This window comes from Numenius arquata, chromosome 1 (assembly GCF_964106895.1).
Source record: "Numenius arquata chromosome 1, bNumArq3.hap1.1, whole genome shotgun sequence".
NCBI classification, from domain to species: domain Eukaryota; kingdom Metazoa; phylum Chordata; class Aves; order Charadriiformes; family Scolopacidae; genus Numenius; species Numenius arquata.
The window spans coordinates 43,035,710-43,050,592 of NC_133576.1; the positions used below are offsets into that span (position 1 = coordinate 43,035,710).

At 37.8% G+C, this 14,883-nt stretch overlaps 1 protein-coding gene across 2 annotated transcripts in view; it reads right to left on the reverse strand.

The window, feature by feature from the left end:
• DSCAM (DS cell adhesion molecule) overlaps nucleotides 1-14,883 on the reverse strand; it is a 405,642-nt gene that overhangs the window by 39,999 nt on the left and 350,760 nt on the right. For both annotated transcript variants that reach the window (XM_074157779.1, XM_074157857.1), the window contains 5 exons: nucleotides 14,597-14,760; nucleotides 11,216-11,314; nucleotides 10,459-10,647; nucleotides 7,898-8,188; nucleotides 2,440-2,616 (listed from right to left, as the gene is read on the reverse strand). In XM_074157779.1, coding sequence (XP_074013880.1) covers nucleotides 2,440-2,616; nucleotides 7,898-8,188; nucleotides 10,459-10,647; nucleotides 11,216-11,314; nucleotides 14,597-14,760 — 920 coding nt within the window. The remainder of the gene's footprint in view (nucleotides 1-2,439; nucleotides 2,617-7,897; nucleotides 8,189-10,458; nucleotides 10,648-11,215; nucleotides 11,315-14,596; nucleotides 14,761-14,883) is intronic.

A 14,883-nucleotide genomic window follows, 5' to 3' on the forward strand; every position in this document is an offset into this window, starting at 1 on the left:
GCAGAAAATGACTAACACAGGATCAGTCTTCAAAAAGAATGAACAAAACCAATCCGAATTACCAAAGTCCTACCAATCTGATCTTGACAATGAGCAAAACAATGAAAAAAGATGGAATGAAGCTTGATGAAATGAACTAAAGGAGATGAAATAATTGAGGCCAATCAATATAGACCTGTGGTCAATCAGCCATGTCAAAGAAAGTTGATTTTTTTCCTAAATGATATTAAAATTCACTGAAAATTGATGACATTGAAAAAAACTCTCACTGAGACTTGATTAAATAACATTAAAATATTATATTTATATTTTTCCAGAGCAAAGTTTTGGTACCTCAGGTATTTTAATAGCAAAATACCATGATGCATATATTAACACATCAGCCATTTTACATGGGTTTAAATATATTCAAAAGACTATTCTAAGCAAAGAATCATTGTTTCATATTTATTTTCATCATGCACGATAGGACATCACACCATTGGTATTTTTATCCCTGGTATGGAGTAAATGAAATATCTGATAAAAGTTTGGAAAATACACAAGAATTAGGTAGCTAAAATATAATGAAAATGTCAAGTCACTAAGGCATAACAATCCGGATCATTAGGTAGGCTGACCACAAGTTAGCAATGTATCTGTACTAGTATAAGGTCATATATCAAGAACACAAGCCATAGCTATACAATGGAGAATGTTATCCTGTTGCACTGTAATCAGATAATTGTCAGATAATACGATACTAAACACAAACTCTTAAAATAATGTTGTGCTCAAAAAGGTGATCTTTGCAGATATACACAGAAGACCATAAAGGGAAAGAAGAAAGGCTGTTACCTCTCTATCTGATGGTGGTATGTCTGTTGCTGGAATACTATGTTTATTTCTAGCATACACAGATGAGGAAAGCTACTGAAAGATTGCAAGGGGACCAGGGAAAATCCTTGAAATTATTAAATGATGGGAAAACTACAGAGAAAATTTCAATAAGATTTAACAGTGATAACCTTAAGAAATTACTTATTTACCACTATGTAAAAGAAATATCCCAGAGAAAATATGATACAAAAAAAGAACTTCAGTCCCTGTACAGGCATGGAAGTATACAGAAGTACAGCAGGACCAGATGGCTGGGATGTCAAGCGGTAGCTTGACAAATTCAGATAAGAAGTGAGATGCAACTTTTACAGACAGGGTGGGTAAATACCAACAACTGTTATCAAAAGTACTGATGAATTCTTTGTCACTGTGTACGTTTAAGTGAAGATCAGATATTTTTCTAAATTCCTATATTCTGAGAGGAAATAATTCAGAGAAGTCTTATGCTACGCGAAAGCCATACTGGCCAGTGATCATCAGTCTTCCTTAAGGGACTGTAACTCAAGAATCTATGAATACTTGGAAATTAACCATGAGAAACTAAATGTGCACAGCCATCATTTCCTGGATCCAAGGAGTTCAAAATATCCTGCTCGTTACTGGCTGGAATTCCGCAGTATTTCTGAGCAGATAATACTTTCTTCACCCTTAATCCACCACTTTTTTGATGAAAAGAACTGCACAGAGGTAAGTGACTTAAAAGATTTCCAATGAGAAAGCCATTAAACAAGCTGAACCATCCAGATGCCCTGATTTCCAGAGATGTGTATGATCCATAAGGCTAGCTGTCCTCTTTGATCAACAAATTTGCCCATGCCTAAGAGCTCTGTATCTCTGTTTTCTTTTTGCAAAAACATACAAAATTTTGTTACAAAAGACAAAATGAGACCCAGAAGAGAGATGAGTAGATGATAAGGTGAGGTGGAATATACAAGGTTGGCCCTGGTTTTAATATATATCATTATCATATTTTGGTTAAAATAAAAATAACTAAACAATCTGGTGGCTCTTGGAAATGATTATTCATATTTGTGGATGATAAATCACTTTGCTATTTACTCAGTGTGATTTGAAAAGCTTTTTCTCAAATACCTTCAGTGTAGGGTCAGTGAACAATGAAATGTTGTAGTAGTCCTGTTAAAACACTTCATAGGGAAAAAGATGTGGTAACAAATCTGAGAATATTGTGTTGTGTTTTCTAGCCTATTGACATGTGGCTACTTTCATTTTATAATTCAGGAATCATGGTTTGCATCTGCTGGAAAACTGAAATCGCCCCATCTTCAGAACATCTAATTTTACCCTTTGAAAAAAATATGACTTTAGGTTGCTGAGACCATTCACAAGGGAAACAAACAACAACAACAAAAAGAAAACAAACATCAACACATGAGAATTATTTTCCTTTCCTCCATGCAAAATAATAATAATGGATACAAAAGTAATTTTTAAAAACTTACTACCAAATGAAAAAGAAGCAATTTCTCCAAAAAACACATATGCTTTGTTGCCTCATGTCTGTTACATATTGCAGGAAAATAACACAAGCTCTCATCTTACCTCGCAGCCTTTTCAGTCTCTGCTCCCTCCTCCTCCTCCTCACGATCATCAGCATCACAAAAAGCAGCAAGACCCCAACCAAGATACAGGAAATGGTCACCAGCATCTTTAGCCCTTCGTTGGTTGCCAGCCCTTCCTCACTTTGCACAACTGATTTAATGAGTGGAGGGATTGTACCTGGAAACAGTGTCATGATATTAGATGCCTATTAATGAAGACAAAAGATTGGGTTCTCAGGAAATATGGCATGTTATATGCTTCAGCTGCATGCAGAACATTAAACTATGTTTGCATGTGTAATGGCCATGCACACATAACCAGTCACACTGGTAACAAGGTACTGATTTCAGAGAGTCATAGATTATCAGAAAACAAGAAGAGGTACATTCATTGATTAAAGAAATGCCCATTATACAGTCAAATACTATGATTAATTTAAGTCATAATAAATCATTACAAAGCTGTAAGAGATCTCAGAATTACTACCTATTTATATTACTCCTTACTATGGGAAAATAGCACTGCTGCGACATATTCGTACTTTCCTCTGGGCGTTTCTTTATAAGGAGCATATTTGACAAAGTTCGTTTTGTGCTACACACATCAGATGAATCCTTTGCACAGAAACGTATCACGTCTTAGGGGTGCAGCAGTGATATTGATCTGAAATTCAGACAGCCAACCCAATGCTACTTTGCTAAACAGTGTCTGACATTATGCTCATCAGTAAAACAGGAGAGTAACACTGGATAGAAACAATCAGATTTTGAGAGTGAAATGAGGGAAATGAATCTACAGACTACTGGCATCAGCAGGCAGCTCACTTTTTCATTTTGGGACATATTTGCATTTTGAATATACCTGGCTTCCTAGTAATATATATAACTTGAACCTTTCAATTCTTTTTTTCTTTACTTCTAAAGGACGTGAGAAGAATGCAGCACTTTCTTTGGAAGGCTATTTAGTCATGGAAGGCTTCTCACTCATTTCCTGATTACTATTAAACAGATGAATGCAACCACAAATGAGGCTATAAAACGCAGATTTGTTTGAAATGGGTAGAAATACACAAGTATTGTGAACTGTGATGACTTTCAATGGAAGCTATTCAATTTTAACCAGCTACTGAAACATAAAAGTGGCTACTTACTTGATAAAAGGATAGGAGGGGGAGATAGAAAAAAAGGCATATCCTTTTTTACATTTTAATTGCTGCATTGAGTGATATAGCTATATCTCATTATGTACCATACAGTATCAGAAAAAAAAGTAATTTTGATATGATGCAGTACAATGTGAGTGCCATAACCACAGTGAAAATGTAGAATTCTAAGCCATGTTTTTTTGGAAGAGGTATTTGAGTTGCATATAATGAGAAAAGTAGTTCCCTAAAGGGATGAAGATAAACAGAAAAGCTGCAACCATCCAAACCTATATCAGGTACTTCAAAAAATTATTTTCTTACAATTGCATTTTGAATATTTTTCTACTGTTCCAATGTAGTTCTTCCCATAATTTTCCTTCTTTTTCTAACTTTCCATTTCTTGGAATAAACACACAGCACGATTTTTTCATCTTGTCTTAACTGAGATGCAGTTTTTGCACTACTCTAAACATGAAGAAAATTATTAGATGAAGAAATGGAAAGAACATCAAGTTCCTGAAGGTAACACTAATGACTGTCTCTAAACCCTCCTAAACCCTCCTGGATACTAAAGGGCCAATTTTGCTCTGAATTAAAATCCCACAGACCATTGGCTAAGGACTGTTGGTTTCAAGATTACCTAAAATTATGTCTTGCTCTCCTTAATAGTTTGATGAAAATCAAATTAAGAGTGGCCTTAATTTTAGTTAAAAGTTAAGTGTTTAGGTAAATGATTATCATCTTCCATACCTCTTCCAACTAAAGCATCAACTTTATAATGCTATATATACGGGCAGTACAAGCTTAATTAAAAAAGCATACTGCAAGTTTATATATCCTTCACATTATCCATTTGTGGATATTTAACAATTGTATTAAAAATTACCAAAACCTAAATTTGCTATCCATTGAGAAAACACCATTTCTACATTCGTTGTCATTCTAGGTGTTGGCTTGGAGTGGAAAAGCGAAAGCTTTTCTCAGAACAAAGTCCCAGAAAAATTGAGAGGGTTTTGTGTGTTGTTTTTTTTTTTTTTCCAGGTCAATTCGCCATCGCCCTTTGTTAGTCTGCTTCACTGATGCTTCACAGAAGTTGCAATTTGAATGTCTCTGACCCCAGTTTCCCCTGTGTTGCAGCCCTTCCAGCCTCTCCCATTGCACCTTGTGACTTCTGGACTAGCAAGTGTTTTCCTGTGTCCTAACTGTTCTTCACAGTAGGAAGTCACCTGGTGGGCTAGAATCAATTAGCATAGTTTAGAGCAGCTACCAAGCTGATCTGATTTAATGTCAGGGCTACTGAGTAGCTGATCTCTGTGTTGGAAAGCTGCTTTGCAGTGCTACACGCTACAGCTGCACATTGCTAAAAATATCCCCTTAAGTATTGAGTGCAAATGTTCTGAAAAACAAGGGGCAGAAAGGTCGTAAAATCTGTAAGCTGAAAATGGTTAGTTGAAATATCTATGAACAGAGAGCAAAAAGTTGCACGTAGATCTGCTGTTAACCTTTTGACCTAATTCACCACAAAGAGATTTAAGGTAAAGGATATTTAACCATGGTATTTCTCAGGAGCTCTATCACAGATGACAATCAGCTACTGCAATCCAAACAAAATGACTGAAAAACCACATACCTCAAGGATTTCTACAAAGTTTACAAAGGCTTTATCTTATGACTGCTAAAGCTCATAAGCTTGTTCTTAGTATTTGGTATCCTAGAACTTTCATACACATATTATCTAATCTTCAAAGTACTATCCTTGTATCTGTTTTATCCTAAGGGCAGCTGTGATCCCTAGAAGCTGGAAGGGACTAATCTCACATCACAAGACAAATCAATGGTAGAGGTAGGGTTATCACTCAAAAGTGGAGCTGGCCAAGAAGTTTCCACTGGTGTGCTTTCTGTAAATGAAAGATTCAGTCTCTATGAAAGCAAAAATTTCTGCATGAAGTATTGATAGAAAATGTTGATTTCTAATCAGACACTATTTTCCAACTTTGAAGCACCTTAAGCCTACACAGTTTAGCAAGAAATGAATGGGGAGCTGGGACTCTGTAGGGATAACTTTTGCTTTAAAAGCACTGAAATAGTTCTATGAAATTTTTTATGTGGGAATAGACTATCTTAATTTTCAATAATGATAATAATAATAATCAGTTTATCATTTTACTTTTGCATCAAATGTAACAACTTTAGAAAATTCGGAAACTGAAATTTGCTTTTCCATCCATGTTTTCCTCTCCTAACCTTGTGGTCAGTATTTGAGATCATGCTGCCTCTCTAAGCCACAATATAGTCCTGGCAAAGCATGCCTAACAAACAAAACCATCAATGCCATAAATGAGAAATTTTCTAGCTGGCCATAAGCAGTAGCCCAGGAAATTTAATGCTACAAATATTTTTATTGTTTCATTTTCTCACTTTTAAAGATGCTATACAGCAACACAGAAAAACAAACAGTTGCAGGTCACAGTATGTGAAACCAAGGTAAGTGTCATCACCTAACCAAAAAGCAGAGTCTGAAAACATTTCAAATCAGTTCATTGTAAGAATATATTTGATTTCACTGCTATCAGTGGGAATTTAGGCTCTGGACCTGCATTTCATATAATCTCATTTTAAGGTACAGCTTAAGACTGTTTTTCCCAGTCATATATATGTAACAATAACCGTGGATGTAAAAAAAAGATCACTGAAAATTGGATGCTGCCTGCATAAAGACAGTAGAAAGAAAAGAGGATAGGCTAAGTCAAGTGACAAGAAATTAACTCATAAAACTTGAAACAGTTATTATTGACAACATCCGTACTACTCAGTAAAACAGCTCCTAAGTCTACCTGGCAAGACCTGGAAGCATTTGTATAACTACTACTTGGATCTTGGTTTGCTGTAGGCCTCTAAAGTGCTGAGACAAAGTCTTTCTCTTAATTTTTTAGACTGTCTGAAATAACATGAGGATTGTGTGACAGCTGACCAAAATGATATTTTCTCAGAAAAACATGAGGGGATATGCTATTTGCAAAAGGGTGAGCCATGAGGGCTTGTGACATTAGTTATATGCAAGGACTGATGAGTACCTAGCACAAAGACTGGGAAAGCATTAGAGGATGTGTAAGATGCTGAGGTTTAAACCCTGCCTGATTCACATCCCGTCCTTCTGACTGGGAATGGTCCCTGCTGCTTGCTCTTCCCTGAGCCATGCATAGGTATTGTCCTGAAGAGTGGTAGTTTGTGTGGGACAAGACTGTGGCAGGGAGATGTGTTACCAACACAGAGTTATGAACAATTAGTAATTCGGTGCTGTTGCTGGACAATTATCAGTTCTTGTTTGAACTTGCTCACTAGTCCGGTTGTTTAATTTAACAGTACAGATGTTGCCAAGTGGTTCCACAATACAACACAATATCTCTGGCAACACAACAACATTTTACATGTCTCCAGAAAAGCTCTGGCAATTCACACTAGAGCAATTCAAGAGATTGCCATCTGGAGCCATCTGTACTGCCTTTTTGCCAGAAATACAGCCATTTCCCACTGTAGAGCCAGCAGAAGCACACATGTGCCACCATCACTTTCGACAAATGTGCCAGGGTAGAAGCTGGAGTGACTGACAAATTGGCATGTTTGCTCTTGCCCTCTTTTTCTGGCCTTTGCAGGATAGGCAGTAACCCCTGGCAGAAGGGCAGGATGCGGCAATTCCTTCATCCCCTGTGCCCTGCTGCTGGGCATGACAGAGCCATCTGTCACGGCCATTAGTTTCACTCTCCCATGTCTGTAAATAGGGATAATAGCATTGCCATTGCTTTGCCCTTGGAGGACACTGTCCGGAGGCTTTCCCAGAAGACAAGCTAGTTAGCTGGTCTGTTGTGTCATATAATGGGTTTTGAGCCGTGTCACAAGGACATTGCATGGAATAACAATGAGGCCAGTCACTGATGTGAATAGATGCAGGAACCAATTGTATGGGAGACAAAAATTTCATGGAAGAGATGCATGAAATACTAGCAAGTGCTTCTGTGACCACTGGAACTAATGCCACGTAGTGTCCTATGGATACGTGTCTCATGGTTGATTGACTGGTGCTGGAGCTTTTCCTCAGTGAGGACAAATAAACAATTTCTCTTTTCTGCCTGGTAGCCTATTGTCATGAAATCACTAGGCATTTTACATCTTTGAGACTGTTAACCCTCTGTCATCATGGCTAGCAGATTCAAAAAGGGTTATATGGGGGAAAAAGAGAAAGACAAGCAAAAAAGTCACCTAAGAAACTAGAATAAAAACAGTATCTCAGACATGTAAATAAAAAGTTATACTTACTGCCATCATAGTTAAGTGTTGCAAATTTGGCTTGCTTCTCTGCACAGCCAGCACTGTTGCACACTCTCATTTGCAGTTCATACCAGGTTGCCTCCTGGAGGTCATACAGTATGTAGGATTTTGACAGGGATGTCCGCTGAGCGGTTGTCCAGACTGTTGTCCCAAATGGCCGGTACTCTAGGGTGAAGGAGGTGATGGGGCAGCCACCATCATTCCAGCCTATCAGGTTCAGTCTCACTCTTGTGGTGTTTATACTAGCAAAGAGCTCTTGTTCCTTTGAAAACTGTGGTTCTAGAAGCAATGATATATTTCAAGTGAAATGCTTAAGTATTAGTGGTATAGGACTCTCAAAAATATAAAATTAGGAGAATAATTTGTAGGACAATCCTAACATCATCCTAAACTCAATGTCTATAAATTTAACATTTTTTCTCCCCTTTCTTAATTTTTTTTCACACTTTGTGCCAAACTCGCAAACCTAGATTTTCAAATCCATATGTGAAAAAATATCCATATGTCTGTGCAGGGACCTGACTTCCTGGTTTGCATGGACTGGCATGAGTCAAGTTGTAAATCTACTGCAGACACTTCATATCAGTTAATGCCCCTCCTCAGTGCTATGCAAAAGAGAAGGGTTTAGAACACCTTGTAGAAGACAAATACACTTGAAGATTGTCCGTTTGTGCTCTAGTCTTCTTTTTAATCTTCTTTTGAAGTGGAACTGAACAAAATTTTGTTTGAGAGTATGGAGGCTTTCATTGCAAAAATGACAATTTTGAAGAACTTGCAAGTAAAAATCAATTTTAAAAAAATTAATATGATATATTTGAACATGACATACTTAAATATAATACTTTGAAATTTGTATTTCTGAGTTAAGATGCTTCCATTTAGAAAGGGTATAACATTTCTATTTACTTGTCCTGCTCTGGGGTCAAATTTTGGTTCTGTTGATATATACATTAAACTTTTTTTAACAGTTCTGCATAATATAAGAGTAATAACAGTAAAAATGGCACCTTAGAATTGAAATAATGACAGTAGGTGACAAGACAGGTCTTCAACAAATGTAATTTATATTAAATATTACTGTAAAATAATTAAACATATTATTGCTATTTGCTTAGCAGAAGCAAAATATTTTTACAATTGGAAATTACACTCAATGTGATGAAAATGATCTATAATGTGCTTTTTTTTTATATAATAAAGGATAACTTATGCAATAAGAGTCTTTTTGCCATTCTTGTGCCTTGACACGATGTACCAAAATGTACTCTTTTCTAAATTCTACAGAACTCTAAAAGAAACTGGTGATTCCAGCTGTGTGTTATGAACTATTTCAACTGGCTCTGTTAATAGCTTTGGTCAGAGATGCTACTGGAGCTGTCACATGGATGAGAATGATCTCAGCATTCTAAATCACACAGTACCTGGTTCAGCCTGTAAATGTAACACAGGTAGCTTCCAGGCATGTATATCAAGTCCCAGAGAAACTCAAAAGGTTGGGAGATCTGCATTCTCATGAACCATTTGGATATTATCTGAAGCATATGTAAACCGTTCATTCATGCAAAGAAAACTTGAACATTCAACTTCTCTAAATGTTCCCTTCTTTAAGGTCAGCAGATCATTCATTCTCCCTGACGACTGATATCTGCTGCATACCAGGTCTTCCTTATGCCACTAAGTGTCAAATGAAGTGTCCACCTTGCTGTGATGCTTGGGAAATTTGCAACAGCACAGGTATAAAGACAACAGCAGATGTAAAGAAGGGAAGATGTACCTATCACATTAAACCATCTTTATTATGAAACTGCTCCCAAATCAGAGTGTTTCTTACAACTGGTAAAGAGATGCAAGATGAGGTGATCTTTAGAGCACTATGCAAAGCTACCTCACTCTGTTGACTTAGGGGCAAAACTTTCTAAAATGCCTCTTTTAGAGGATCTTTAATTTGCTCATAGTCCTGACACATACTTGCAATGTGGAACTGCCCTCAGCAACCAGGACACGGGACCCCTTTATGACTTAGCTAAGAATTCCACGTATTTGGCAGTTTCCCCTTGCAGAGCTTTATGCAAACTTTTCTATTATTTTTGACACTTATCCTGTTCAAAGGATGCTACTTGAAGGGCTCCTGCAATACCAGCTTGGAGCAGATATGAGACATTGGGTCTATTTCCTCTACACATAACTATATTCCCCATCTTCCTTCAACATCCAGACAAATAAACCCCTGAATTTTTACAACAAAAGATGAAATAATTTACTAATGGCAATTGCAGTAGTTGGAATTGCTATAGTCTATGATAGCGGAGACATCCCCTTCCCAAATATCTACCAACCCATCTTAGAAAAAAAATGTTTGGGAAATAAGGAAAGAATATCAGCCAGTATGTGTTTCAAGTCCCAGCCTCTTCTATCGCAACACAGACACAATTGGAAATATTTCCAAAGCCAGTAATATTAAAATATCCAAGTCTGTCTTCTCATCAAAACAAGATCTACAGCAGAATGCAACAGCTTTGGCTGAGCAGAGGGGATGGAAATCAACATACCTTTTCCAAGCGTTTTGGCCTCAATGATCTCGCTGATGCGTCCTGGCCCCACTCCGTTCTGAGCAGTTAAAGTAAACTTGTACCAAGTGCCACATTTCAGTGTTTCTAAACGGTAGGACCTCTCACTAGGGCTAATGGGAAAACTACCCCATTGCTCACTGTTATCTTCCGAGTACTGCAAAATATAACCTGGAGGAAAAGCACAGATGGCAATGATAAGCCTGACACAAACCACAAATTTTGCAGGTAATATGACAAGTCATTTTAAAGACCTAATAAAACTAAAAAAATCCCATACACAAGAAGACATACAGCTCTCCCCTGACTAAAAGATACCAGGCAATACACTTTGCCTACCCTTACAACAGCTTAAATACCATTTTTATGATCACTTCAAAGGGAAAAGAAAGGGATAGACATTTCTGAACACCCTTCAATCAGTAACAAAGACCAGATGATGAACCTGCACCCTCAAAAATGAATGGGTAGAGATTACATGTCTGGAAAATCAGACAGATTAGCTGTCATAACAGCTGAGGATACGCTGGAAGAAAGTGATTAAAACTGTGATTAAACCACCACAAAGAGAAACTGCAATTTACTGAAAGCTGTTATCACTATGGTAGTGCACATTAAGCACTGACAGCAATACAGATTGCTTTGTTTTTCTTTTTTTGTAGCCATTCATAATTATATACTTATCCTATCAACATAAGATAATTTAGTAAGAAGTTGCAATTAACGTGAATTATATTACCTCGGATAGAACTGCCGCCATTGTCTCCAGGTATCCAGGAAAGAGTGATAGAGGAAGATGTAGTTTTGGATACGGTAAGTCTTGGCTGGTCTGGTGGAACTAGATGGGAAATAGTTAAAAATAGAAAATAGATTTAAATGATTAGACGTGATCTTAATCCCTTCTAACAGTCATTTATCAAATAACTGTTTTGAGTTGCAAAAAATGCAAATGATTTCTGTCAAAGTGTCTGTTTAGCTGACATCCTTGGTTAAGACAAGAGCAGACAAGCTCTCATTTTTTATATTTAATTTTCTACACAATTTTTTCTTTCAGTTCTTAACTCTTGCTTTTCTCTGATTTTTTTTTCTATCTGTCCTGTCAGACCTAAATGGCATGAGCTACCCAGCCACTATTTTTCATTATTTTTCATATCTATTTTAGGGAGAAGCTGAATTCTTAGTGGTGGGAACAGATGTGTCCCCTTGCAAATGATGCCCCACTCATGCATGTTTGCAGGCTATTATGGCAAAAGTAAAAAAACCAACTTTTGGTGCATACCAAGAATTTCTGCAAGTGTAACTGTGAGTGCTAACTAGGCAGCAGAGGTAGATCTGTGATTGAAGGCAGATCCATACCTCTTCCAGATCACACTGTCTATTCACTGAGGCTATTGGTATAAAGAAGACGCAACTCTATCAGCAAAGGTTGAACAAACTGGAAACAATTCAGTCCTGCTGCTCCCCATATACATTATGGCTATGTCTAAGCTGTGGGACATAAGAACGTCATGGTTCTCAGGACGAACTCCTGACAGAACACAGGAATAAGACAAAGGTTTCATCTCCCATCCTCTGCCCAGTGTCCAGTTTCCTTCAAGGAAAATCCATCATGAAAGGGCAGAGAAGGAGCCATACTATACCCCAAGAAGTTGCCCACGGTAGGGAGAACTGGGACTGGGAATTGGGACAGGGAACTAGGACTGGAAAGGGAAATGGAACAGTTTAGACTCAGCCTAAGTGACCCTAAATTGCACCAGCATATAGTGTCTGGGTTTCCAGAGTTCAATGCTCAGGGGCAGAAAATGGCAAAGTAGCCAGCTTTCTCTTCACCTTGTCAAATCTATCATAAGTCTATCGTATAAAAGGTGTCTGCTGAGGCAACATGATCATATCCTAGTTATAGTCTGGAGAGCTCATCTTTGAATTCTACCTGATCCATTTAGCTAGTCCTGTTGTACAAGTGAGGTAACCAGAACCGTGGCACAAAAATAGTAAGGCTGTGGAGGATAGTGTTTGCTAAAATAGAGATGAATGGCAGGTAAAACTCCAAAGAGCTAGTAAAATTAGTATTAGAATTCTGAAGGGTAAATATTTACTTACACTTAACCTAAGTACGTGACATCTACAATTCTAAGTTCAGAAATTGAAAGGGGGGAGAAAGGGAAGTTCCTGTTTCAAATACTTTGTACTCCTCTGGTCATGCATAGCAACACTGTGTCTGGCTTGTCTTACCGATTATTTTCTGAACAAGCGTACTAGAGGTTACACCATGTTCCTCAGAAACATAGACAAAATTGAGCTTTGCTGCCTCAAGAGCAACGCATGAGGCATGCACAGTGTCCATCATGGGAAGGGATCTAAGACACAGCAGCAAAACTGGAATGGAGAGTCAGGGAGGAGAGACATCATGGTAGTCACACCTCCTCCAGTGACTGCCACTGCAAGAGTGGGAAGGGGGTCATGGTGTTAGTGACTGCTGCTGCCAGGAGTGGCCATTTCCCTGTCTTAGTTACTGCTCAACAAACACCAGCCTGTAAGCAAGGCAGGACAGAAATCACAAATGCTTTGTTGTGCCCAGCAGTTGGCTGCCAGAGAATGTTGCCTGCTTTGCCTACGTTTAAGGAGTAGCTCTACCTGCAGAATGAAACTCCAGGAAAAGCTCCCCACTTTCAAGTTATCACATCGCAAAATAATGAGTGCTGATGTGAAGTGGAAGCTGCTGGTTTACAGCTACAGACTAGTTCAAAGAGAAGTTGATTTTACTGCCCTCACGGAGCTAAACAGAGCCGAAGAAAACTTTATAAAAAGATAGTTTATATTGAAAAGGAAAATTCCCTATGTGAGATGAGTACGTTCCATTATTCTGATTGACTTGACTGAATCCATGGAGAGACTGCGCACACTACACTGAAAGATTTATTGTATAACCTTTCATCACAGCTTCACCCCATGGTGGTCCCACATATTAAATGCCAGTCTTTCTCTGTCCCTCAGGGAAGTAATATTGATTTGCTTTGAGTTACTGCAGTTCAATAACAGCAAGGATATGCAATTACAAAAGTACTTAGTGAAATATAAATATGAAGTTTCCATTTGGTAGTGTTTTCTCTCCCTACATCCTGTTGTGGTCATGCTTCAAACATTGCCGAAGAGCTTCTTTAGGCTCTGTTGGGTTGTAGGTAACTATATGCTACGGCATTTCTTTCAAGGCTTAGTGGAATGGTTTACGCAGAAAGAGTTGCATTGTGGTTGAAACAATCTCTTTCTGTGTTCTCATATGTTTGCACTAGAAATTCAGATTGCATTTCGAGGGACAGGAGAGTGACTGCCTGCAGCATCGCCCACGTTCCCAACTCAGTTACTCGCCTCCCTCTGGTCCAACAATTTGCAGCCAATTGAAGCACTCTTAGGATCTGCTTTAATGTAAGTGAGCAAGGAAATCTCCTGCATGGTGAATTCTTGGTATGTGAATACACATACTCTGCTCCACATTACTGTTAGTGGGTACTCCTATATTGTCATTGCTTTTATACATATTAACACCGTAATGGATACATTATATACATTTCAACATGCATATAAAAAGTAGCTGGTAAAATAAGCTAGTTGAAGGTGTAATGATGTTCATATTCACCATCAATAAAATTCTGCTCTTGCATAACGAAGTTTTGTTCAAGGTCTCAGTACAGAGGCAAATTTCTGTTGATAGCTTTTCAGAAATTAAAGGCCTTCAGCTCTCTGAATTTTGCAATATTTAATGATACTTGCAATATTTGTAAGGAGAAGGCAGAAGTTGGTATTTTCTGTGTGAAGAACTAGAAAATAACTGAATGCAAACACTCAGTTGTCAATCCTACAAAAGCTTACATAGAGACTTAACTGCAAGTGTGTGAATTGTTCCACCAAAAGCAAATAATTTGCTATAACATAAAATGCTGATGGCTGAGTCATAATGACCTGCATAATATTTTATTTATTAATTTGGAAGAATGAAGTTTGTATTAACACACATTAATACCAATATTTTACATACACCTACAAACAGACATACCTATGCATTACCAGCACATAGCAGTTAATATATGTGATGACAATTATGAAATAGATCCAATAGCCTTACCTTGTACCTGCAAATTCAAAATTATTTCATCTGATCCCCAGTTGTTACTGGCCACGCAACTGTAGTATCCGGAGTCTTCTGCTTTCACAGTACGGATGACAAAGCTGCCATTGCTGAAGATGCTTCGTCGCCCATCAATCATCACTAGACTGGGTGTCCCGTTACTACCTCACAGGAAACAAAGTGCATACATTAAAGAAGTTACAATCAAAATTACTCAGAATTGGATTTTTTTTGAAGCAACCAAGAATGGAAAGGAAGAAAAAGGAAGGGGGTGTCCTCTTTAA